At 39.6% G+C, this 25,262-nt stretch overlaps 2 protein-coding genes across 10 annotated transcripts in view; both read right to left on the bottom strand.

The window, feature by feature from the left end:
- Nucleotides 1–689: 689 nt before the first annotated feature.
- Nucleotides 690–8,641, bottom strand: ABHD10 (abhydrolase domain containing 10, depalmitoylase). Of its 3 annotated transcripts, none has more exons than XM_065829341.2 (5): nt 8,608–8,641; nt 4,560–4,743; nt 3,640–3,751; nt 2,598–2,735; nt 690–1,530 (listed from the first exon to the last, which is right to left on the bottom strand). In XM_065829341.2, the coding sequence occupies exons 1-5, from the start codon at nt 8,612–8,614 to the stop codon at nt 1,189–1,191; spliced, it is 783 nt and encodes a 260-aa protein (XP_065685413.1). In that variant the 5' UTR covers nt 8,615–8,641; the 3' UTR covers nt 690–1,188. The 3 variants fall into 3 exon arrangements, with proteins under 3 accessions (XP_065685413.1, XP_065685411.1, XP_071669854.1); XM_065829339.2 differs by having other exon boundaries at nt 8,512–8,637; XM_071813753.1 differs by lacking the exon at nt 4,560–4,743 and having other exon boundaries at nt 8,512–8,637.
- Nucleotides 8,642–9,834: 1,193 nt separating this feature from the next.
- The window catches only part of PHLDB2 (pleckstrin homology like domain family B member 2), a 128,989-nt gene continuing 113,561 nt past the window's right edge, over nt 9,835–25,262 (bottom strand). For all 7 annotated transcript variants that reach the window (XM_065853654.2, XM_065853644.2, XM_065853663.2 and 4 more), the window contains 6 exons: nt 23,117–23,324; nt 19,874–19,964; nt 19,265–19,411; nt 15,671–15,890; nt 12,514–12,599; nt 9,835–11,763 (listed from right to left, as the gene is read on the bottom strand). In XM_065853654.2, the coding sequence (XP_065709726.1) occupies nt 11,623–11,763; nt 12,514–12,599; nt 15,671–15,890; nt 19,265–19,411; nt 19,874–19,964; nt 23,117–23,324 (893 nt within the window). In that variant the 3' untranslated portion in view covers nt 9,835–11,622. The remainder of the gene's footprint in view (nt 11,764–12,513; nt 12,600–15,670; nt 15,891–19,264; nt 19,412–19,873; nt 19,965–23,116; nt 23,325–25,262) is intronic.

The following is a 25,262-nucleotide window of genomic DNA, read 5'->3' as shown; positions in this document are numbered from 1 at the left end:
ACTCTATACTCAGGAGCTTGAGTCTTTTAAGGTAGCAAGAGTGATGCTATTTAGTACTTGAAATACTAAAGTCAGAAACAACTATATACTTTTGACTGATGTTTCATACTAATGGTAGCTCGAACTAGTTTCAGCCTCCCACCTAAGTTCCTCTCTCTCTCTCTTTCAAGTGTGTGAACGGCACCACATTTTTGGACAAAACCCAGGCAATAGTCACATTTGCAATTAAATCCATTTACTACTAAATTCTGTGGGAATTACATTAGAAGAATGATCCAGCCATCAAGTTTACTTATGGTTTTTCAGGTTTGCACTCATGCACTTCGAATTCCCAACACCAGAAGACACTATTTCTATTAATCTACAGTTCTCAAGTCACAGAAAAGAGGCAGAGATGCCCTAGGGGGCTGTACTCCCCCTTTTAAAAAAGTTACTATAAAAGAGTCACTGTATTGATCCAGTTTCAGTTTACACCAAAATTATTGTTCCCTTAATAGCAGACCCACAAATTAACTTACAAAAAGACAGCCCAGAGACAAGGACATAAACCCTACTAACAAGCACAGATAAAAGAGCTCTATGTACACTTTGATGCCCTGTGTTCTTAGAATTTAACTTCTTCCTGTGTAGTACCCCAAACACATCAGGATGTGCCTTCCACCTTTTAATAGTAGTTAAGAACAATATAATAATTTATCCAAAATCTGTTTATTATGCTTCATGTTATTCAGTATTTCTAATAACAATGATGTTAGTAAACACTTCAGTAGAATTTTGCCTTGTGCACATGGTTTCAGACATAGGATATGAGAATGTTACAGCAAAATGAAAATACTGAAAAGGTGTCAAAGATGTGGGAAATTAAACTTTCAACATACAGGCCAATAGTAATAAAAATGAATCAACATTTTAGTACAGAAGTGTAGGAAACTTGCAAGAAAAGGTTTAAGTGGTGAAGGAGAGGGTCTTAACACAACAGCAGCACTTCTTCACACTTTGGACTGTCTGTGCAAATGCAGCGTTAATAAAATATCTGTATTTCTGAAAGAGAGGTAAGGAAAGAGAAGATAAAGCTCAGTTCCTACTGTGACAGTTACCGGCCTGGCAGCATCTTGTTAAGAACAGGGTTTCTGCTACTCATGGAAAAGAGTCAGGTGTAGAGTTCCTGCACTTAGGCTACACCGCAGCTTATGCAAGTGTTGCCAGCTTGTCAATTAAATCATCAACGGTATTCACAAGGAGTTTTGTGTCCTCCTTCTCACTCATTCGATGTTGGCCGGTTTTGCGGAGGATCACATCCACATCTTTGCTCAAAACACGATCAGCAACTTGCATAGAGATCTGCCAAGGGACATCATCGTCCTTCATGCCATGAATGAGTCGTATGGGACACGTTACAGGAATAGGACTATTGAGCACACAGTGATTTTCTGCTTCTTTGATAAAGTCATATCTCAAGGAGTAATATCCTTCCTCGTTATACTTTGTTGGAAACTTCCATTCACCTTTTTCTTCTATTTCTTTTTGTACCTATAAAAAAGAGAGCAAAGAATAAACAAAACAGATATTCCAAGCTTTTCAGAGTGCCTCAACTTATTTTTGTTCTAAATGCAGTTAAATTTCCTCAAGCATAAAATTTCACTCGGTTTATTTTTATTAGCAGAGAAGGTATAGTCCTGTTTGCCTTCCAGGATCTGAGAAGACAAACCCCCTACCGTGTCACAAAAGCTACTCTAGACATGTCTGCTACAAATTAAGCTACGTAGGAAACACCAGTGCAATTAAGTTTCTCAGTCAGAATCTGTCAGGAAAGAAAAGATGTACAGCCACCATGAACAGTAAGTCTCTTTGGCTTTAGTCAGTTCACTGAACCTCAAACAAGGACAGTCCTAGGAAAAAGAAATTTTTCAGTGATAGGTCTTTCTGGTCTTTGCCACAATACCTGTGTCTAAATACCGCTTTTCCAGAATCTTACCTTAGTCTTACATAGTAATACTGACACTACAAAGTGCCTTAGTAAAAAACAAAACAGGAAAAACATTTTAATTATTCTAAAGTATAAGTTTTTTATTGGCATATTTATTTGTCACATTATAACACCTGATTTAGTTGCCTGAAGACTGGGCATGATCATCATCAAAGAAGCAACTCAGAAAGACATTTCCCACCACCTAAATCTTAGAGTCTTTACAAATACACTAATCTGAAGAATTCCCTTTCTACACATGCAACCTCTGTCAGACTGATCCCATCCAATGTCACCTCAATTATTTTAGCAGCTACTTCTCCATCCTTGAAAGCACAAGGATCCGATTTGTATGCAAATATGAGATATTCAACACTGAAATCTAATGGACTGCTGAACAGCAGGTATTTGACTTCATGTCCTATATGCCACAGTAATATAAACACATGCTATGTAATGTTAGCAATAGAAGTACAGTCTTTTGTAGACTTGTAGATTAATGTAAATTTTCAGCTTACCTCTACCACAAACACAGAAAACTTGCTGGAAGACTTGCAGGAAAAGTACAGTTGGAACAACGGAATTCCTTAAATGTTTGATGGGTTTTTAGATTGCACAAGAAACCATTTACCTCAATGGGAAGCTTCTGAAAAGTTGTTACAAGATGATCTGCTGCTGCAGCTACTCCAACTAGGGCAGCTACTTTATCTGGGCGTGCTATTGCAGCATGAAGCATCAGCCATCCACCCATGCTGGAACCCACCAGAATCTGAAAAAGAGAGAAAATAAGATATTATTTTATGGGAAAATGGCTATTTTTCCAACTTATTTTACAAAGTATCAGTTTTCGTTTTGTTTAACTACTTAATCTTCGGGCATAATCCTGCTGTCCTTACCCAGGCAGAACTGCTGTCACCTCCAGTGGAAATTTTGCCTGAGTAAGCACCACAGGATCTGGTATTTTATTATTCTTTTTGTTTGGCATGGCTGGTTATTGCTGCCTGAGACTGAAACACTGTAAACAAAATGAAAGTTGAAACAATTCAGTATCACATGCATACTTCATGTTTCCTTCTTAAAACAAACGCACTTGGTAAAGGCTCAGTGGAGTGAAACAGGTCAACAAAAGCAAATCATAATACAAGTGTTTTAAACACAATACTACATTTTTCCAGGTTGCAGGGCATGACAAGTTTCTCATAGTCATTTCTAAAGTAATTGAAGAAGTCAAATGCTGCTTCTGCTGATGCTCTTTTTTAAACTATTTTATCACATAGAGTATCTTGTAACATTCCTGCAAATCCTTTAATTAATGCATCAGCATGGGAGGGTGACACATTTTCCATGAAGAAGGCTGTGCCACACTGGAACAGTTCCCTGTCACCTGTGAGGTGGACCCCCATCATGGGGCTCTCCCAGAATCTCTGAGCAGGTGATGCTAATAAATGACCTTCAGGAGCTCCTGTCAAAACCCATGTTTCGATGAATCTGTGATCTATCTGCTTGCAAAAGAGGTTTTATGAATATGACCTCTCAAATGACTCAGCTTGGAAGTGAGCAGGTGTCAGTTGTTAAATAGAAGCTACTGTTGCCCAGAGCTCTTATGGTGTATTTTTGATTAATGTTCTACCTCAAGAACAAAAAGCATTCTATATTTAAAAATAAAATACAACCTGTGGTCCTTCAGCAAGTTCATCCAGCACAGAGAGAACATCTTTTCTCCACTTCCCAATTGTGCACTCCTCAAATTTACCATCTGAACTTCCACATCCTGTATAATCAAATCTGAAAAAGTAACCATCAAAATGAAAGTCATAGGACTGTTTACAGCAAAATAGAAGCTAACTAAACACTACCATTCAATCAAATTAAACAGGCGACAAGATACCACACTGAATATTTTCTTACTTGGTCCTGTGTATCACTAGCATCAGAAGTCACATGAAAAGAGGTTTAAACACAACATACGAAACAAAGTGATGCAGCATTCTCTTATCATTTGATATAAAAATACGCAAATTTATCAGGATATTTGCCAGACAAAAAATTGTCCTTACAGAGAAAACCCACAAAATACTTCAATTTTAAAGGTATTTTTTTTAAGTACGGATTCTCTTTGTATACCCAAATATGAAGACTTATGAAATTCAGCATTCAACCTCATCTATCAAAGGAGAGCACCACCAAGCATATGCATGTTCCTCTAAAACCACAGAAGATACCAGGCAACTTAATAAGTTTTGGCAGCTAAGAAGCCTGCTTATAGTGGTAACTTTAAAAATTTGAACTCCAGGGCCTTTTTTTTTTTTTTCATTTTTGTGCCTATACCCTTAACACACAGCACTGGCTAGACTAAGAGAAATTTATCAGAGAATACTCTGAATTCCTTTCAGTATACATTCTCCTGATTTACCTCAGTCTCGCTACAAACAGAAAGCCCATGTTTTAAATGGAAGAAAGTCACTTCTTAGCTTGTGTTCAGCACAGCATGCATTCCAATTCAAACGTCAAAATCTAAATATCTTCATTAAAACCCCTTTCCCCAGTCCATGACACCAGTTCCATTTTCTCAAGAACAATCCTCTAAATGTACCTGATAAAGGCGTGACCTAGAGAGTTGCAGAAATCTTCAAGGGCCATTGCTTTCTGACCATTCATATTTGAATTAAAGCCTGGAAGGAAAATAACCCCTGGATTCCTGCCTTTTAGTTTATGATATGCAAGATTTGGTCGATCTGGTCGAGTAAGAAAGCTGACTGACGATTTCAGCCTGCAAACTAATGAAAAGAGCTATTTAGCACAATCATCATGATAACCTTGACAGAAATACTAATATTTTATAAAACTAGGATTCAGGAAATATGGGCATATTATGTGAAAATAAAATACTTGGGCTAAAAAAAGTATCTCCTATATTCTTTAATGATTAACTAGTATTGAACAACCTGAAAGGGAACACTGATTGTGATTCATTCTCAAATCATTAAATGCCAACCACGTAAGGAGTTCACTCAGCAATTAGCAAAGTGGTTGACTGAAGCCAAATGCTAAGACTTCCTATACTTCATTTGTCCTCATGTTTTATGCCATCTTGAATATATTTACTCATTTTACATGCAATGGGAAGATTTTTCATCTGCTTAGCTTGACTTTTTTTTCCAGACTGAATTTTAAAAAAATATAATTTTGGGACTAAATTACTCTGTGCAATGACAAGTTTACAAGCACATGAGGTGACAAATTTTTGATTAAAATTAAACCTGAACAATGAAACTGCATCTGCACCAAAACCCCAGATTCACAAGATCTATGAAGGAGATGTACAATGGGGAAGTTCAAAAGTGGGAACTGGGAAAGAATTTTGTGACTAACTTTTTCAACATGATGAACATAAAACAAAAATAGCACTGTTTAAAACTAAATGAAATAAATAATAGCTAGCCTTTTTCATCATACAATCAACAGCTATTTCTGCTTAAGTTAAAGACTATTGCCAGGAACACTGGAGGAAAAAAAAAAAAAAAAGTAATTTTAACACTAGGCTATCTTAACATCAGTCTTTTTCTCAGATATGAAGCACAGAAGTAAAGCTACATTCTCTGTAAATACAGAGCAACACATTAAACACAACACACAAGAAGAATCACAGAACATCAGGGATTGGAAGGAACCTCAAAAGATCATCTACTCCAATCCCTCTGCTGGAGCAGGAACACCTAGATGAGGTTACACAGGAAGGCATTCAGGCAGGTCTTGAATGCCTCCAGAGTAAGAGACTCTACAAGCTCCCTGGGCAGAGTTGACCATTGCAGAGCTATGATTTTCTTATGCATCTCCAAACAGGGCACAGATGTCCCATTACATGGTTTGGTGTATTCTTGCTGGAGAGGTCACATTATTCCACTGCTCATACTTTTCTGTTTATCCAGAATGAAATAACACTTTGCGAACCTAAATATTTTGCAAATATTTTAAAAAATGAAAGATCGTTCAGCACAACTTTCGTCAAAGAGATCTGCAACATATTGCCTGAGAGAGAAATTTTCCTATCAGCATAAACTTAACATTATTTTGTTTTAATTCAAGATAACAAACCAGGCACATTTGGAAAGCAAACCCTAGGTTGGAATCTGTTATTCATCTTAATAACCATCAAAAAAATGGCGTTGCTTTCACACAAGAAAGAGTAAGAAAGGAAACATTTAGTAATGAATAACTATGCTGAATCTCAATAGCTGCTACAGTATTCAATCTAATTTTAGCCGTCAATCATACCTCTGCTGTGGGTGAGGGCAAATGATTCGCAGAGCGGTGTTATGATGACTTAGTCCACTCTATTACACCACTCAGCAAAATTTGTTAAACTGAAAGCTTGGTTGAGACTTTTAAGACTTTGACACTCTTAATTCTTAGATTTGCTGTAAAACAGTAGCAGGTTACAAAAACTATGCAACCCCAAATGATACACAGGGCTTCTTAGTGGCATAACAACTGGATAAATACTGTAAAAACAGGCTTCAACAGTAACACATCACTTAACTGTTCTGCAGCTTTGAGTTCTGTTTTCTCAGTTTCAGAGATAACATTCAAGGAATCTTGGGTGTTTTATTTGTTTTTTAAACTTGCATGTGCATGAGTAAATGTGGATGCATAACACACAGGTTGTAGTTAGTATTCGGCACTTTCCTAACCGAAATTGTATCATTTGAACTATTGATTAAAACCATAACATCTTTCATGAAACAATGGGACAGCTCTTTATCCTACTGATGCATCAATTATTATAAAGGAGAATAAATGCCACAGTAAAGGTAGATTTACTTTATCCACACTATGGGTTTTGGTTTGTGTGTGTCTCTATCAGTAAGCCACTCACTTCTTCACCTGCCAGTAACAGAGAAGATACACCAAGAAGTGCTAAAGTTGATCGAAAAATAATCAGGAGTATTTTTTCCCCCCTTAGGCCCTGATGATCGTGTCTGATGTCACTGGTTTTCTACCCCGCAGCACCCTGCGGGCGCCCTCAAATTGTTTCAATACTAGGCAGGGTTTAAACTGCAGCTACAAGACACAACCACTGTCTAAGCTACTCCACAAACCAGTATTCCACATTTAACAAGTTACTGTAAGTGCACCAGCGGTGATCCTAAACTGAATAATGCAAAACCCTAAGGCACCCACCCCAGCCAATCCAAGGGCATGGCTCACTGGGGACAAGCTCTCAAACTTCCCTTTAGACAGACAAAAACATCAACAACTGAGCAACTACTCAGTAATTTCTCCTGATTTCAGTGGAAGACCTTGGTTTGAGCAGGAAAGCACTTCTGAATGGTGCAAGGTAGCAGCTGGTATTTATAAAAGCAAGTTACAGACAGAAGGAGCTAGCTACGGAAGACCACAGGACCCTTACCTGATGCTGTGGAATTTTTGTCATGTCAGAGTCACTGTGCAATTTAATTGTGTCATGCTCAAAAGCAACTGTGACTGAGATCAGTGCTAGATGTCAAAGCCAAAGAAATCCTCTGAACAACGTTGGGAATGCTCCAGTGCTGTGACCCGCACACTGCCAACAGCAGCAGGAAATAAATGCAGCCCTGGCAGATAATGGACTCAACGTGGTCCACATCTCATTTCATGCAACTGGCCATGCTACAGTAGCAAGGCGGCCACCAGTTCTGCCAGCAGGAACTGCTGCTTAGCCCAGTCTCAGAGCACCTAACAGTACACTCCATAACCAGCTATAACGAGCACACTGTCATTCCAAACACAAGAAAAAAAGATCAACAACAACAAAAAAAACCACCTGTATTCAAGTTTTTATGTAAATACATAATGTGTACCTTTAGTGGCAAGTAAGTTCTACTTCTCCATCGAGCATCCCCAGATGAGGTTTATTACCTCATTGAGAAGAGCTGTTGCCTCTCAAGTTTAAAGCAATGAATAAACTCAACAGGTCAGACATGCACTGAGTCTGGAACAGCAAGATGGGACACTATGTGTTTGAGCAGAGGACCATATCATAAGTGGATGCCAGCAAACCTTTTCAGGTGCCTGCTGAAGCCGCACAGGCAGATATGTTTTGCATCCCAGCAAGCAAACTGTCCCACTCATCATTTCCAGCTCCTCGGCAAGCAGCGGCGGCGGGAGGCGCCTACAGCCACCTAAACACAGCCGGGAGAGGTTTGCGCAGCACCTGCCCCGCCCGTGCACACACACCGAACCAAGCCCCACAGGCTCGGCAGGGGAGGAGAAGCCGGTCAGACACGCCGTGCCCCGGCGAGGGGCGGAGTGTCACGTCCCCACCCGCAAGCGGAGGACGCGGCCGGGCCATTCTCGAGAGAGATGGCGCGAGAGCGGGGAGCAAACGCACCTCCCCACGGCCGTGACACACGGTACAGTCACACACGGCATAAACACTCGCCACGGACACGGATCCTCTTCCTGACTAACTAATAGACACGCCCTTGTACCCCGGGCTCCCAGGCCGGCGGCGGACAAGCAGCGCCGCGGTGCCAGCGCAGGTGCTCTCAGGCCTTTCCCCTTACCCGGGAGCCCCAGGGCCACCCGCAGCGGCGACAGCAACACCGCCATAGCCGAGACGCCACGGCAGCCACCAGCCCGCGCCCAGCTGCTCCACGCACCCGCCATGGCCGCCGCCGCGCATGCGCCGCTCCGTCTCCCGCCGGGGCGGGGCCGGGAGCGCGCTTGCGCCGCCGCGTGGAGCGGTGGTTAGTGGGTGCGCTGGAGGTCGGTCGGGGTTGTCGGTCGGTTTTATTAGTGCCGAGTGCTGATTTTCCTTATTTGCCGGGTAAAAAACAAAGTTTTGCCAATGGAAACACTTAATGAGCGTTTCCCTGGATGCACGTGTATTCTGGAGAGGGGAGGCCCCCGGAAGGCTGGTAAGACCCGGTCTGGAAACCCTGCCACTCCAGGTTGCTTGTGTATGTATGGGTACAAACTGTTAAAAAGTATAAATTTTGTTATATGTGTATTTTTAATGTAATGCACATAAGCCCAACGGTATCCTGGGCTGCATCAGGAGGAGTGTGGCCAGCAGGTCGAGGAAGGTGATTCTGTCCCTCTGCTCTGCTGAGACCCCACCTGGAGTCCTGTCTCCAGCTCTAGACACCACAGTACAGGAAACACATGGACCTGTTGGAGAGGGGCCAGAGGAGACCACAAACATGATCAGAGGGCTGGAACAGCTCTGATGTGAGGACAGGCTGAGAGAGGTTGTTCAGCCTGAAGAAGGCTCTAGGGAGGCCTTATTGCAGTCTTTCAGTAACTTAAAGAGGGCTTATTAGACGGATGGGGACAGACTTTTTTAGCAGGGCCTGTTGCAATACAAGCGATAATGTTTTTTCACTAGGAATAGATTCAGACTAGAGACAAGAAATTTACCATGAGGGTGGTGAAACACTGGCGCAGGTTGCCCAGAGAGGTGGTAGATGCTCCCATCCCTGGAGACATTCCAGGCCAGGCTGGACGGGGCTCTGAGCAACCTGATCTAGTTGAAGATGTCCCTGCTCATTGCAGGGGGATTGGACTAGATGACCTTTGAAGGTCCCTTCCAACCCAAACTATTATATGATTCTGTGAAGTATTTAGATGTGTAGTTGAGGTTCTTAGGGTCATGGCTTAGAGGTGGACTTGCCAATTCCAGGTTGATGGTTATACTCAATGATCTTAAAGGTCTTTTCCAATCAAAACAATTCTATGATTCTCTAACTGTTTTATGGGGAAACACATGGAATTGTTAGATTAAGCATTACTAAGAAATACAAAATTGCATGCACAACTGTATACAACTACTTAAAAGACAAGCAGAAATGCCTCAAGATTAAGCAGCAAGTGAATATTTTAAAAAGTGTAGTTTTAAAAATGTTTATTGAAATGCCTTCATTGCATCATGCAGGATACAAAAATCATTATTAGAAAACCTTTATAACCATACTTAGGAGTAAAATCAAGATACATCAGGGAAAATAATAATTATATAAACCAAGGCAATTTATTTCTCATAGTGTTTCAAATCATTAGATTACAAGCTGTGATCTGCACAGATTATAACAACTATCTTGCAATAACAGTCCCTTCTTTCATGGCTCAAGTGAAAACTGATGTTTGTCCTGCTAGAGCAACCATATCACCTGTGTATACCACAAAAAAATTCAACTTGTTCATTACATATACAGGGTTTAAAAAATGTAACAAAGTTATTCTGCCAACATACTTCTATTTTGCTCTCAGTTTATTTGTTCCATCAAAAGCCATTAACTTGTCATCAAGAAAAAAGAAAGGCTAATGTGCTTTCTTCTATTACACAAACCACATAGCACATGTTTTAAATACTGTAACAGAACCTCTTTAAAGTCATATTATAAGATACTCTTTTGAGGTCCAGTTCAATTAAATAATTTATGTTTTTGCTATATTACTCAAGGACTTGGAAGTCATTTTAAAATGGGAAACCACTGCACCCTTGGTATTTTTGTTGCTTTAGGAATCTCAGTCTCTGCCACTTAAAATTTTCAGCGTTTCTTATTAATACACTGCTTAGTGTAAATACTTCAAATTTGTCGTCTTTTCTTTTCTTTGACAGCATTATTCTGTGCAGATATACACTTCAAAAAAACTCCCTGGGGCTGAAATCTTGGCATAGGTAGAGATTTTGATGCTGGCTTCAAGGGGACCGACGCTTGAGAGGTTTCAGTAGAGCATTAACTTGGCACAGAGTAAGGTCAGGACCACGCTGGGACCTTACTACAGAAAAGAAAATTGCTGTAGGGCCTAGTATCAGCTCATTCTATTCAACAGGGAAGATTTAAAAATCTCTCCTTATGAGGAATTTAATAGATGTGTTTTCATATCCTTGTGGAAAAATGCATCTTTATAAAGCTATCCTTCTCTTTTTCTGTTGAGCATCTCTTTTTCTGTTGATGCATACTTCAAACATGCAGTTGGTGTCACTGAGTGTTTGAACACACAAAGTATCGTAACAATTTTACATTAAAAGTCTTGAAGAGTTTTGGCACTGTCCCCTTCCAGAAAGTTAGGTACAACTAACAATATGAAAACATTATGATAAGGGAATCATGTAAGTCTTTGGCTCTGTTGTAATACTTGACTACTAAGGCAAGAACTGTGTGTACCTTAGGGATGCTTTTTTGTTTATATTTTTATAAAATACTTCACTAAAAGTTTTAAAAAGTTGCCTAATCATCTATAAATGCCAAATGCTGCATATTAAAATATATGCTTATTACACGTTTTTGTTCCATTATTAGAATTTTTGCATACTGTTGAGCACACACACATTTGTAAACTGTTTAGTATGACTTTGAAGACATTCTCCATATAAGAGAATTTGTAGAAAATTATAATTGACTCAAGATGCTGTAATTTTAATTGCCTGATTATCCATTTTGGAGCACTATGATTCTCTCAACAGCTTTGGCTCTTTCATTCCTATAAAGATCAACTAAAACAAGTAACAAGCCCCCCTTTTCAATGCATTTGTAAAACCATCTCATTCCGAGGTTTTGGGTGCACATCATAAGGAGGATATTTGAGTATTCACTGGCTTTTGAGATTTCACTACATATGGCTAATTTCATCTGTCACATTATTGCAGTTTGCCCTCTTGCCCCCTTTTATTATAACATGAAGTGGGTGTAGCCTTCTGCTCCTGTGACAATGACATCCATCCATATTCTCATGGCTTCTGGCGAAGGAGCCACCATGTAGTATATCCGGTCATGTGTCTTAACACTGAAAGTGAGCAACGGGTTGGGACTCTGGAATAAAACAGAAAGCAGGATATCAAAAGAAGGAAAGTAAAGCCATTTATTGGTAGCACAAATGAAATTACTTATGGGGAGATTTACAATGGGGTGAAGGAGAAAGATAAATGCTAAATGCTGTATCACTGCATCCTACACTGTAGCACTGGAAGCAGAGATGTGTTTAAAGTGTCTGTATCCACCATAAACACTTTTCAGAACATCCTTCTTTGTACTAACTAGTAGTGCAGGGCTCTGAACTGTTGTTTCATGCCCAGAGAACTTACTCCCCTGCTCTGTCCAGTGGTCAAAACCACCTTGGCTTTCACAAATCCACCTGCCAAGGAGATATTCAGCTTGTTCACAGCTCATTTAAATTGCAGATGAGAGGCAGGGGGTGCCATGAGCTGCGGGCAGCAGTTAACTCCCTCCTGTGACAGCTGCATACAGCCATCCCTTGATTTGCTAAAGCCACTGGTTTCAGAGGTCTCACCACTGGACTAAGGAATTCCTTGCAGCAAATCCCACTTGGCAGGTAGACACACTTGTCTCTGCTTTCACCAGTATAAAAAACCCCAGTGCTGATTTGGCTTCATCTTCCTTTTCTTCTGCTCCAGGCTTTTATGATTTGGTGGTGGTGGTGTAGTTGGGTTGTTTGTTTGTTTTTTTTTCCTCCTAATAGTCATCTCTCCCTTTGACTTTAGAGCAGCTACCATGCTTTGGGTACTGCTATATAATACTCAGAACAACAATAACGAAGTTTACCTTATACGCATTCTTTAGGTGATCATAATAGACTTCTTCAATAGCTTGAAAATATATTACACCTTTTAACTTAGTTTCATGTTTGTCTAAAACAGAAAAGAGAAAATTACTTGATAACTAAAATGAAAAGTACTTCAAGAAGCACAAGCTTAATTAGCATTTTCATATACGTTCAGCTGATAAGTAACTGGATTAACATTTCTGCTTATGAAATCCCATAGAAACCTTCAACTTTTCTTACTAGTTAGTCAGTTTTGTTATTTTCTTTTCCACCTTGTTTCCAGGGAAATAAAGCTTTTGCAATTTCCTAATCTATTTGCAAGTCACTGCCTTCACTGAAGTGTCTGAACATTATGGCCGATATTGGCCAACAGAAGGACAGATGTCTCTGAGATACATCCACTCTTCCAGTTCCATGAAAGCCAGCCAGACTTCATATAGCTCACAGGTAAAACCTACAGTTTGCCCTCAAATGAAAACTGTTATGATAAGCAAATTTAAAGTAAAATTTTATAGCAAGAGCTTTACATTAGAACATAATCTATGCTTGTACTTATTTAGAAAAATGGATATTTCCATTTATAATACTCTCCCTCAGTCTCAAGCTGATATTTATTACTCAAATGTGAGGGTAGCAGATTTTAGTCAAGCGTCTATGAGCTCTGACACATGGAAAGGTTTCTAGGGGGCTAAAAGTTCCTGAACACCAGCAGCAGATTCGTAATTGTCTCCTGCTCTGACACCCACGGTAAAAGCCAAATGAATTAGATGCAGTTTGCCGCTGTTCCAAAAGGAACTCCCCATTTGCATCAGAACACCTGCATGACCAGCTACTGCAGGGGGGCAGCTCACAAAGAGCAGGTTGTTATCCAGCTGTGCTGTGTTTCTGGCATCAACATCCCCCTGCAGCAAAGCTGAAATACAGGGTAGGAGTCTTCTCACTTAAGTTTTGATATCTACAATGGAGACACAGCTGACTTAATATCCCTTTAAAGGCAATGGAAAGAAGCAGTCACTTTCAGGGGGTCAATTCTAAACTATTTTAGACATCATCTGATACTGCCTTCTGTCCCAGCGTTAGCTGGCGCGTCATTTGGGAAAGGAGGATACAAGACTGCAAACTTAACATAAAATTAACATCTTAATAGTCGCAACCGTAATGTTTCACAAGGAAAAGATATAGGGCAGATAAGCATCTACAGTACATTCCCTTTTCCTGCAGTGGAAGAGAAATTGTTAAATAATCCCAGAGAGTGTTAAGAAACATCATGACTGCATGTGACACTGAAGGGCAAACTTCCTTCCACTCTCATTAGTTTTCTATTAGGGAAATATAATGCCTTGTGACCTCAAGTTACTATCACCTTAACAGTGAACAATCATGCAGAACATCTGTATCAGTCCCATGAGAGATTCTGCTGTCATTTTGAACACACACGAAAGTCAGTTTACATCCTATCGGTAGCTGCAGGCAGTTTAAAAAGCTTCGTATGATGGCAAAAAGAAATCCCCAAGACCAAACCATATAGTGTTGGGAACCTACCTGCTAGCCCCCAGGGGACCAGTACAAGTACTGAGGTACAAGATTCTGATATTATAGCACACATTGTACTATGCTAAATGCAACCTATGTTGTCTATGCAGTACAAGCAAACAGTGATCCACTTTCTTTTCAAGCCCCACCTGAGGTCTTGCTTACAAGGGCATTTCAGATAAACACAAGCTTCCCTTGCAACAGCCTTTGTAGAGCTCCCTGTGGCTTCAGGTCACACACACACTTCAGCGCTGCACTAAATTGTCAGACTTTAGGGTAAATTGTTTAGTACACTTGGAGAACTAAAACAATATACCAGTATATTCACTTAGAGCCCAATTACTGGGAATTTACAGCATCAATATTTATTTTGGAAGTCTACTATATCAAGATCTAGATGGATCCTCACTTATACGAGCAGCTGCATTTTTGTGCAGCTGGTACAGAATTCTCATGAAACTTTGCTGGGTGGCATCCTTGAGACATTATGAAAAGTTTTGTTAATTGAAATTGCATTATGGCAACTGTACTGCACTCAAAACAAAAACTGTTAACTATTAGCATAACTACTAAAAAGAAAAAAAAAATCAGTACCAGATGGAACACTACTGTATGTTACAGGCCTTGCTAACCAATAAACCAGATGTTAAGAACAAAACAGAAAGTGTCACGTTCTTCATAGTATTACTGTGAACTAGTAAGAAATATTTAGTGGGTATGTAAGGAATGAATGTAATGAATTCAAATATGTGTCTTATAAAGATGGACTGAGCAATGCATAACCCTCCCATCAATTTTAAGTTCGTTATGAGTTGCTGGAAAGCAGTAATGTCGTAAAAGGAAACTGAACTCTTTGAGTGTTTTTTGTACTGTGTTTTCTTCTGCTTCTTATCCTATGTATGGCCCTGTCTGGCCCCTCCTAACAAATATTCAGAACACAAAGTAATTTTTCTGGCTTCCTCTGAAACTTCGAAGTCAAACCATGTATATATTTGCACATTACTTGGAGAGACACTTATGTTCTAAAATTCAAAATTTCTGGATCTACCCCACGATAACCAATTAACATAATGCTTATAATGGCTCCAGACGTCGTATTAACATAATTTTGTGTACAGAGAACTCTTTATAGTATTTCATGTTGTTCATTTGAAATTTGTTAGGCTCTCAAAATATGGCAAACTCAAAGAGTCTACTCCTGTATATTTAATTTCCTGAAAAACTTTTCAGGACATCAAGCAACAGGACTGCAGAAGCATTCAATTTCATTTTCATGTTAAGTATAATAAATTATATTCTTGTATGAAGGGTACAAGAAATCATTCTGTCATTGGGGTAAGTATTTGTGGATCCATTATTGTACATACTAGGAAAATTATGATCTTCCGTTTTTAACTCTTGCTTACCTACATCTCTCCCTTTGCCTGTTATGCTCCTTTCTCTTTTACCTGGCATTAGGATTGAACACTATAGGGAAGAGACAGCACAAGCTCTAAGTGTCTGTGTAAAACACCTGATGAAATGGAAATGTAAGTTTTATTCAGGACTCCCTTACAGGTTCATAACTCCACTGAGGTTGACAGGAAAATAGAGGGACAGTGGTACCATAGTAGTGATCTGTACCTGCATAATAAGAAAAAGTTCTCTTGTTTCTGTCAAAAACAAACCATCGTTTTTTCCATGTTTTAATTTTTCCTCCCATTTTAATTAGAAAGCCTCGGCAGGTCTTCTCTGTGAGGGAGACATGGTAACAGGTCTCTATGTTGTGACCGGCTGTTTCAATGTGGCTTCGTAGATCAAAGTCTTCCTTCCTAATGGGCAAATAGCGAGTCAAGGGACGAGCCTACAGTAAAGGAAAGAAAATATTATTTTTAAGAGAAGTCTTAACTTCTCCTTCAGTCTTTCTGCTGCAAGGCCATAACTGCAAACTGCCCACAGATTCCAAGAATGAATGTAGAAAAATAGCAAGCTTTTGCTGCAGCCCTAATTTTCTTTAGAAGAAAAATCCTTGAAACTTGGAACTTTACAAAGTGTTGGTTAACTTTATAAAAGTCAGATTAGAGCATAGGAGTTTCTTTCAATCATCAGTTGATAAGCTGGTAAAACAGGGGCTACAGCATAGAAAGGTTGTTTTAGAATCAAAACATTAAACATAAATATGTGTTGCTGCTTTAGATGGAGCGTAAGAACTTCATTTGTGTGATGTTAAGCAAACTATTTCTCTTCTGAATGAATGAAATGTGGCATCTACTTTGGGATCGGCATCATGGTGCAGAGAACTGAAGCGCATCCTCTGTGAGAGGCAGCAAAGCAGCATAGGATGTGGTGCCCAATTCTTGGTCACCGTTCGAGACTCTGCATCACGCCTGGACAGCATCCGTCGGGAGAATGAGCAGGAGATGGTAGCGATTTGGCACCTCTGCCAGCTGAGAGAGCGTGCTTGTTTCTGTGCCTGAAGGGTCTATGCACAACCCCCTCCCATTTTAAACATGGAAGACAAGTCTCCCGAGGCTTCTGCTGCAATCAAGGCAGACATAGGCAACATCACAGGGCGGTTCAGAACAGAAGCTGAATTTAGGTGCTCTGAGTGACCTGTCAAAGGAGCATCTTCTCCCACTCTCCCCATGCCTAAAGTTAGCCTGTTAACTCCCAGTGTGAGTCACAAATCCAAGGGACTTTCCTTCATTGCATTCTCAAAAACCTCTTGGTGCAATGGGAGCCGTGTTGCCCGCAAGAGCTCTTAACACCCTTCTAAAATTATGCAGTCCTGTATGATACAAGCTGCCACCAGCTTTGGCAAGTGCAAAGGTGGAGTTCCTTCCTCTAGTTCACATTTCTAAGTGTCAGAAAGTGCTAAAAAAAATAACTTAAAAATTTGGTCTCACTGTACCAAAAAAAGAAAAAAAGTTAACAAAAAAAATCTTAGTTATTTTTGACAGATACTTTTTTGTTTCCTGCCAGATCAGTCTTCAGCCTCTCTGCCAAGTCTGCCAAGTAGCAGTAACATTACAACACATGCACACTCCAATATGGGATAAAGATATAAGCATGGCATCATTGTTTACACCATACTTTGACACAGTCTCCCACAGCATCCTCACAGCTAAGTTGAGAAGGTGTGGTCTAGACAATAGAGTAGTGAGGTGGGTTGCAAACTGGCTTAAGGAAAGAAGCCAGAGAGTGGTAGTCAATGGTGTGGAGTCTAGTTGGAGGCCTGTATGTAGTGGAGTGCCTCAGGGGTCAGTACTGGGGCCAATATTATTCAATATATTCATTAACGATTTAGACGAGGGAATTGAGTGTACTATCAGCAAGTTTGCTGATGACACCAAGCTGGGAGGAGTGGCTGACACGCAAGAAGGCTGTGCCGCCATCCAGCAGGACCTGGACAGGCTGGAGAGTTGGGTGGGGAATAACCTGATGAAATTTAACAAGGGCAAGTGTAGAGTCCTGCATCTGGGCAGGAACAACCCCAGGTTCCAGTATAGGCTGGGAAATTACGTATTAGAGAGCAGTGTAGGGGAAAGGGACCTGGGGGTCCTGGTGGACAACAGGATGACCATGAGCCAGCACTGTGCCCTTGTGGCCAGGAAGGCCAATGGCATCCTGGGGTGTATTAGAAGAGGGGTGGTTAGTAGGTCGAGAGAGGTTCTCCTTCCCCTCTACTCCGCCCTGGTAAGACCTCATCTGGAATATTGTGTCCATTTCTGGGCCCCTCAGTTCAAGAAGGACAAGGAACTGCTGGAGAGGGTCCAGTGTAGGGCAACAAAGATGATCAAGGGAGTGGAGCATCTCCCTTATGAAGAAAGGCTGAGGGAGCTGGGTCTATTTAGTTTGGAGAAGAGGAAACTGAGGGGTGACCTTATTAATGTTTATAAATATATAAAGGGTGAGTGCCATGAGGATGGAGCCAGGCTCTTCTCAGTGGCAAACAATGATAGGACAAGGGGTAATGGGATCAAGCTGGAACACAAGAGGTTTCACTTAAATTTGAGAAAAAACTTCTTCTCAGTGAGGGTGACAGAGCACTGGAACAGGCTGCCCAGGGGGGTTGTGGAGTCTCCTACTCTGGAGACATTCAAAACCCACCTGGACATGTTCCTGTGCGACCTCACCTAGGCGTTCCTGCTCCAGCAGGGGGATTGGACTAGATGATTTTTTGAGGTCCCTTCCAATCCCAAACATACTGTGATACTTTGTCATCAAAATTTCTTAGAAAAAAAGAAGGCATCAAGTAACACATGCATAAAATTCAACATTTGGCAATTACATTTTATACAAAAACAAGGGAATGGATGTATTTAAGCAGAAACAGTTTAAAGTTTCTCTGGGGTTGTCCTATTCTAATTTAGTGTTATCAATTAGAAAGGCAACTTACATAGGAATGTTCATAAAAGACAGAACAGTAACTCCTGAAACAAAGATTTAGTAAAGGTAGTGCAGATAAAAGCAGAAAGATATTAAAATATTACATGGAATCTTCTGCACTCGGGTACATATATTATGATGGAGATATTGTATTGCTATACTATACTAATGATAAAATGACTGCCTAGTCTATTTGCTGTACCATGTAGATCTTATTAGTTGTGGTGGAATAAACAACAGGTGAGACCTCTAAGCCTAAATAAAGCTCAAGATACCTCTAAATCCTAACAAGAAATAAGGTAGGAGGTAACAGTATTAATTAAATAATGTTTTGCATATTCTATAGTCCCAGTAACATTAGGGGAAAAAAAAAAAAATATTTCCTCTCTAGAGTAGATGTGGAGCTAGAAAATCTTGGTTTTTTTTGGTTCTTCCCAGTCCAATATTTGGAAGTGACAATTCATAATCCAAGATACTTTATGCGCTAAAAGAAAGAAAAACAGCAATGGTTTATAAAAGTAACACACAAATTTCTGTTGTCCAGGCTAAAAAATTCTGCTCTGCCTATACTCAGTAACCAACTTTATAGGATTAATATTTATACTTTAGATATAACATACTAAATAGATATATATACCAATTATTTAGCTTTAGATGAATACTTAGACATCTATTTAAGCTTTCAAAAGCCCAAACATATTCTTAGCAACAGAGTTACACCTCAGAAATATTAAATCAATCTGTTCAACTGAAAGCAGTTGTGTTTACCATTGGCAGAAGCACACTCCCTTCTGTATACCAAGGGGAAGTCTTGCACTTAAAAAAATATTTCATGTCAACACATCTTACCTGTGCTCTTTGTTTCTCACGTATTTTTACTTCCTTTTCAATTAATTTTTGCCTCTGGCTAGTTTCTTCTTCCAGTCTTTTCTCTAGTTGTTCTCTGCGGCGCTTCTCTTCTTCCAGAGCTCGTTTTTTAGCTTCCATCTCCCGTTCCTAAATACCACAGCATATGCAGAACTTCAATTATATATGAAACTATAGCTGATAATATAATTTCTAGCTAGGCCTAAATCCATTTTTGCCTCTTAAGTAGCCAGAGATACACATCCAGCAAAGTGGACTGATAATTGGAATCAGAACTGCAAATATTACCACTCTAGAAATTAAGGTTCTTCTTAAGCAGCTCTCCCAGCTCCCAGGTATAGGAGCAAAGCTGACCTAGCTTCTGATGGGATTTTGCCATTAACTTACTAATTGAGATAGCAGCTATTCCATATGGGACCAAAAACATAGTATGAGGGTGAAACCTGACCAAACTAGGGGGAAGTAGGTAAGTTTTAAAGTGTTTATTAGGTGTAAACTATTTAGGGTCCAATGTTGTGTTTAGGAGTATATTAGCTAACTAATTCTCTTAGTTTTGTTCACTCTTAGTTTTGCTGGCAAAATTGTGCTTACCCTGGACTCAAGCAGCCTAGTCTTTTCAGCATGCGCTTGTTTAAGAAGTCTCTCCATCTCTTCTATTCTCGCAACGTTTGAAGTGCTAGCACTGCACAAAAAAAAAAAAAAAAGAAAGAGTTATTTAGAAGAATGCTTGGTATTTAAAGATATATTTTACAGTCCAACATTAGACAGTTTAAGAATGGAATTGATACTGATCTGGGTCCAATTCAGTGCAGTAGGCACTAACAAAACTAACTCAAACACCTAAAAATGTATCTTGTCAGTCCCCTATGATTTGTCATCTTCTCCCAGATAACAGAATATGGATGGAGGTGGTTACACTACCAATCCTCAGAGCTGGCATTACTAGCCAGCTGAATATACCTGTCTTTCTGGCTATAGACGGTCTGTTTTGTGTCTCACCAAGCTCATCCTCAAGAAATACTTGATAAAATTAAGGAGGAGTAAGAGTAATGGCATAAAGGCCATTCAGTGACAGAGCAGTGTCAGGAAGGATCTACTAGTTAAAGTAACAAGGGTAATCAGAGTGCTAGAGCCTGGCCCAGTACAACACAGTTATCACCTTGGCCTGTCCTTTTTTCTTTTGTGTCTTTTGTCCAATACAGTTTCTTCTTTTTCATCTCAATTTAACAGCCAACTGTGGCATTTCCATGGCATGCTCTGTTTTTTTTTTATCATCTTATGCTGTTCTAGAAAAACAGTTGATGTTAAATATTACTATAGTACCGTTAATAATGCTATTAGACTAAAGCACAACACGAGGAAATAGAATGGATTCAAATGTTTAGGGCAGAGAGAAACTTGATTTGGGATTGTACTGAAAACACTATCTGAGCACTCAAGTGGAAGTGGGTGTCAGGCAGCAGATGTGTTCATGCTACTTAACAGCGTACAGACCAACTGTGAAGGGACACAGGTAAATGGAAGCAGTCCAAATAGAGGCCCTGGGCAAGGAAAAGAAAAATGTAAGAACAACATCCTTTGCTTTCTGAGCAAGCCTCCAATGGTTTTAAGACCAGGATATTTGTCAGAAGTGTCACAGTCTTCAGAAGACATTTCTCTGTCTGGTACTGGGGATATGTTTAATGAGAGGATACAATACAATCTAAAAATAACATACCTAATTTAACCTAAGCTTGCAGACAAGGTATAATCCCTCTGAAATCTATCTGAACTCTAAAAGCTTATTGTTTCTAAAACTAGGCCTACGACTAGTTTGGCCAAAGAATGTTAGTTGATGGACCAAGAGAATCTGGACCAAGAACTTCAGTAAAAGCAATGGGGCCATAAATTAAAAGTCATTTGAGCAACCTGGAAGATAGATGATTTCTGTATACTTTCCCATATTAAACTAGTTAACACTTCAGCGTAAATTCATTCATCCTTCATTTGCTTATCCTGCTCACAGAAATAAATGAATAGCAGAAGATCACAATCTCTGAAATCTCAGCCATGAAAACAAAATAAGTTGCTAATGAACCTTGGAATAAGTAGTATTTGGCAAGTTGATGAATGACTACAGCAGTTGTGTTTCTTCTGTACTTTGAGCATAGATAGATTTTATGCATTTCCAGCAAAAGTCTCTCAGCTTATACAAGGTAAAAATATAACTTTGTTCTGACTCATTTGAAATATCTAAGCGTCATAAATTGTTTTCCTTTAAAAACTGATATGGCTAGAAAAGAGTCTTGAACACCATTTAAACCAATATGAATTAAGCTTGCATAAGAGCAGTTTCGTCAAGGAAAATTAACTGCCTATCTTCCAAGTTGCACCAACAAAATCAGCCCACACGCTTTTCTTCCCACAAAGTCTGCCTTATGAGAAACTGAAAGATCTGTTCTACTGAGTCCTTTTCCAGTTTTGGGATTTTTTTTATTTGTTTGTTTATTTCCAGCATTTGCTGCAAGCTGCAGAAAAGCCAGGGGGAGACAGAAGGGCAAACAGCACCACTGAAATTAAACAGCCATTGCAGGTTCCCCATCTGGGCTGGAGATTCCACTTACAAGGTGGCCCCAAGGTAGCTCAGACACATGCCATCTTCCTCCAAAATGGTCAGAGCGGCAAGTCAGAGAGAGACAGATTTCATACCATTGCCATGTTAAATCACTTCAGAGACAGAGTTAATTCCCCGCTCGTCTCCAGCTATCAGAAACTTGCCAACTGTGTATCTATTTAAAACAGAAATCCTCAAAACCTGAGCCCTAATGTTTTTACTTTGGGAAAAAAACAAAAAAACAAACAAACAAACAAAACAAACCCCACAACCAACAACAAAAAAATAACCAGGAAGCAGAATGAGGGCCACTGGTATTTTCTGAAACCCTTAACATTATACTGATAAAGAGCACAAGAGGAAATCAGTGGGCTGATACCCTGTTACAGGAAACAGATGCCGAATAAAACACAACATGCTAGCCAAAATGCTGTCCTGTTCACAAGGGGTTCTTAATCCCGTGACAATATTGTACTTAGTTATCAGCCTCCACTTAGGCTTGTGAAACTGCTGGGGAAGGTCTGTGAGCAGAAATGAAAGCACCATCATTAAAACCAGACTGTCAGAAGAAAATTGTTTGCACACAATTTTGAGACTCAGCTGGACTTTTCTTTTAAACACAGATCATTGATGTTGCTTTTATCTGAAGAGTGGTGTCTGAGCTGACAGCCTCTGAGGATGAGAAAAGCAGCCAAGGGCTCTGAGCCTTTCAGTATCATCTCTTCCTTTTTCCTGACCCAGAAAAGTCAGAGGGAAGGGCAAAGCAGAGACTACAGGAAGAGCCCCAAGTGTTTCAGCATAAGGCTCTAGTAAGTTAACGTGCTGGACTTGCAGAACAAGTGTACTTCATGGCCCGCAGATGTCTTCGAGAAATTTCCTGTCACAGGAAATTCCTCCCCTGTAGTGACCAGGGCAGGAATCTCAGGTATGACCCACTCTGAAAGAGCATTGACAACTTCGTAATTTCAGTTTGGGACTGACAGCGATTCCTCTGTGGCCTTTGACATCATCACTTAGCCTCTCCATATTTTTATTTTCCATCTTTAAATAAGCAGGTGAGATGATAGTTAAACCTGGTGATAAAGGGCTACACAAATACTAAATATTATGCCAGTCTAATGATCTTACATTTTCTTAACCAGTTACCACCATTCACATTACCGTAGCATCAAAATGTACATCTTCTCTTTTTTCATTACAACCCTATGACCATTACAACATCAGAAAGAAAGATGATTTACCTGGAAATATTATCTGGTGAGCATGCCGATATGCTTGTCTCCATACTGTCAGAACTGTCTAGGCTCAATGTATCAAAGGCAGGGTCCTTGTAACTACGATCTGGGTAATGGAAACTGTTCAAATACACATTCGATTCGGACGCTGTCCTGCTGTAGAATTCAGGAGACTTCTGCCTTTGGGTTTCACAGATACGCTGATGGTTATACCCTACAGAGTATAGAGAAAATATTTCTTTTACACAGAAATTTTGTGACCTGAACATAACGCGTGAAGAGCAGAAGCATTCTGAACATCATCGCAGTCTTAACTGCATTCTGACCAAGGCACGACATTATGGTTAATTGCACAAGTTAATCATAACTGAAAACCTTTAAATACCTGTTTTATCTATGACGGACACAAATATGCACAGATTAGTATGGCTGATTTTCAATATATATTCTTGTATGTGTATTACGAAAATTAATTCGAATGAATGAAATTTTCATTTTAAAATTAAAATTAGGCCTAATCTGCAAAGTAATGCAGCTAAATTCTAGGATCTAGAAGAACTGACACTGATTACATTAAAGAAAAAAAAAAGTCTTGATATTCAATGGTCTTGAGTACTTGTTTGGTTGGTTTTACTTTATGTGGATTATTTTTTGTCTGTTTGGGGAACTTTGCATTCTGGTAACTGCAAGTGGGACTTTAAGTTTCAGCTGAAATAATACAGGCTGCATATCACATCATCGTAGTTACTAGTGTAGAAGTACTTTCATGGAGTTTTAAAACTGCAGTTCACCCTGCATGGTTGAAGCAGATCCCTATAGCTCAATGTCTGTAAAGAAAAATAAGGTTTATGCAACATTTAAGTTCTTTGCACTGTTATTTTTCCACAAAATCATCCTTCTGAAAAGCCGTCCTTCTTGAACACAGCAAACTTTCTTTGTCTACATCTCCTTCCAAAAATATTTATTCAGAATTATTTTTATCTCATGTCTCCATTGCTCTTTGTAAAAAAACGCAGTGGTATTTATACAGACTTACAGAGAGGCTGTTGAGCTTGCCTGATAAAGAGGAGAGTAGAATAACAGTTGTCATTTTAACTGCTGAAGTTATTTTCCAGTGCCCTTTTAAGGTTTGTTTAATCTATGTGATTACAAATGCAACTGCACTGCTCATCTCTTCCTTCAATTAATGCGAGAAGTGAGACTTTCTCACAGTTCTGATACTCAGTCAAGTTTATAATACTCTCTGCACACTCTTGACCCAAAGTCTGAGCTGATGGCAGAGTTGAAGATTAGGAAGAGCTGTTAGATGACATGAAAACCTCCCATCCATACAGGAAAACAGTCACTGAGATTCTGCTTATTCAAGATAAACAGACACAGGAAAATGCAGACAAACGTACAAAGTCCAGGTAAAAAATTTTACTAAATGCCATTAAGATACTGATTTCAGGAAAATATTCTTAAAGTGGGAATATTTTCCTGCCTTATTCTCATTCTCTATCTGCATAAACTAGGTTACTATCTGGTATTTTTTACCATGCTGGAGTGGGAAGAGTCCCAGTTCAGAGAGCCAAAACCTGCAGCTCTACCTTGGAAAGCCTATAATATTCTCGAAAAGGTATCTGAAAAGCATGACTGAAGCTGAATAACTAAAGCATATTATTAAGGAAATCATGCCCTACAAAAGCATTTCCAAGGCAAATAGTTTACTCTTGCCTCCTCCCTTACCTCTGTACCACACAAAGGCTTCTCCTTGACAGTTAAAGCTGGTTTCTAAGGAACTAATAGGACTTTACTTGCCATTTGAACAAACACTAAATTTCAATAGAAGTTCAACTGCACCCATTAGTAAAAGAGACAAAAGTGACACAGATCCACCTCAGCAATCATAGATAACAGCATCACACAACACAGGTGTTACTGATTCACACGTGTAATTTGTATTTTTCCCCATTATTATGGAAAATGCTGCTGTTATTGCAGATAAGCAATTACCTTTCATACTCGAACCTTTGGAATGATTAATTGCTCCTGTGAAATGGTTATCAGTTATTTATTATGGAAAGAGAGAAAAAAAAAATAAATTACTGAAAGAAATTGAAATGCGTGTTTTTCTATTGAGTCCTTTGCAAAACCTTCACTGCTCAGAAAT

This window comes from Patagioenas fasciata, chromosome 1 (genome assembly GCF_037038585.1).
Source record: "Patagioenas fasciata isolate bPatFas1 chromosome 1, bPatFas1.hap1, whole genome shotgun sequence".
Classification (NCBI taxonomy): domain Eukaryota; kingdom Metazoa; phylum Chordata; class Aves; order Columbiformes; family Columbidae; genus Patagioenas; species Patagioenas fasciata.
This window is presented reverse-complemented; position numbering and strand designations above follow the sequence as displayed.

Excerpts from the sequence above, each read along its gene's own strand:
- ABHD10 (XM_065829339.2), bottom strand. The coding sequence starts at position 8,614 with ATGGCGGGTGCGTGGAGCAGCTGGGCGCGGGCTGGTGGCTGCCGTGGC. Across the intron at positions 3,752-4,559 it reads CTAGGTCACGCCTTTATCAG|ATTTGATTATACAGGATGTG; the intron begins GTACATTTAGAG and ends TTACTTTTTCAG. Across the intron at positions 2,736-3,639 it reads AACTTGCTGAAGGACCACAG|ATTCTGGTGGGTTCCAGCAT; the intron begins GTTGTATTTTAT and ends TCTCTTTTTCAG.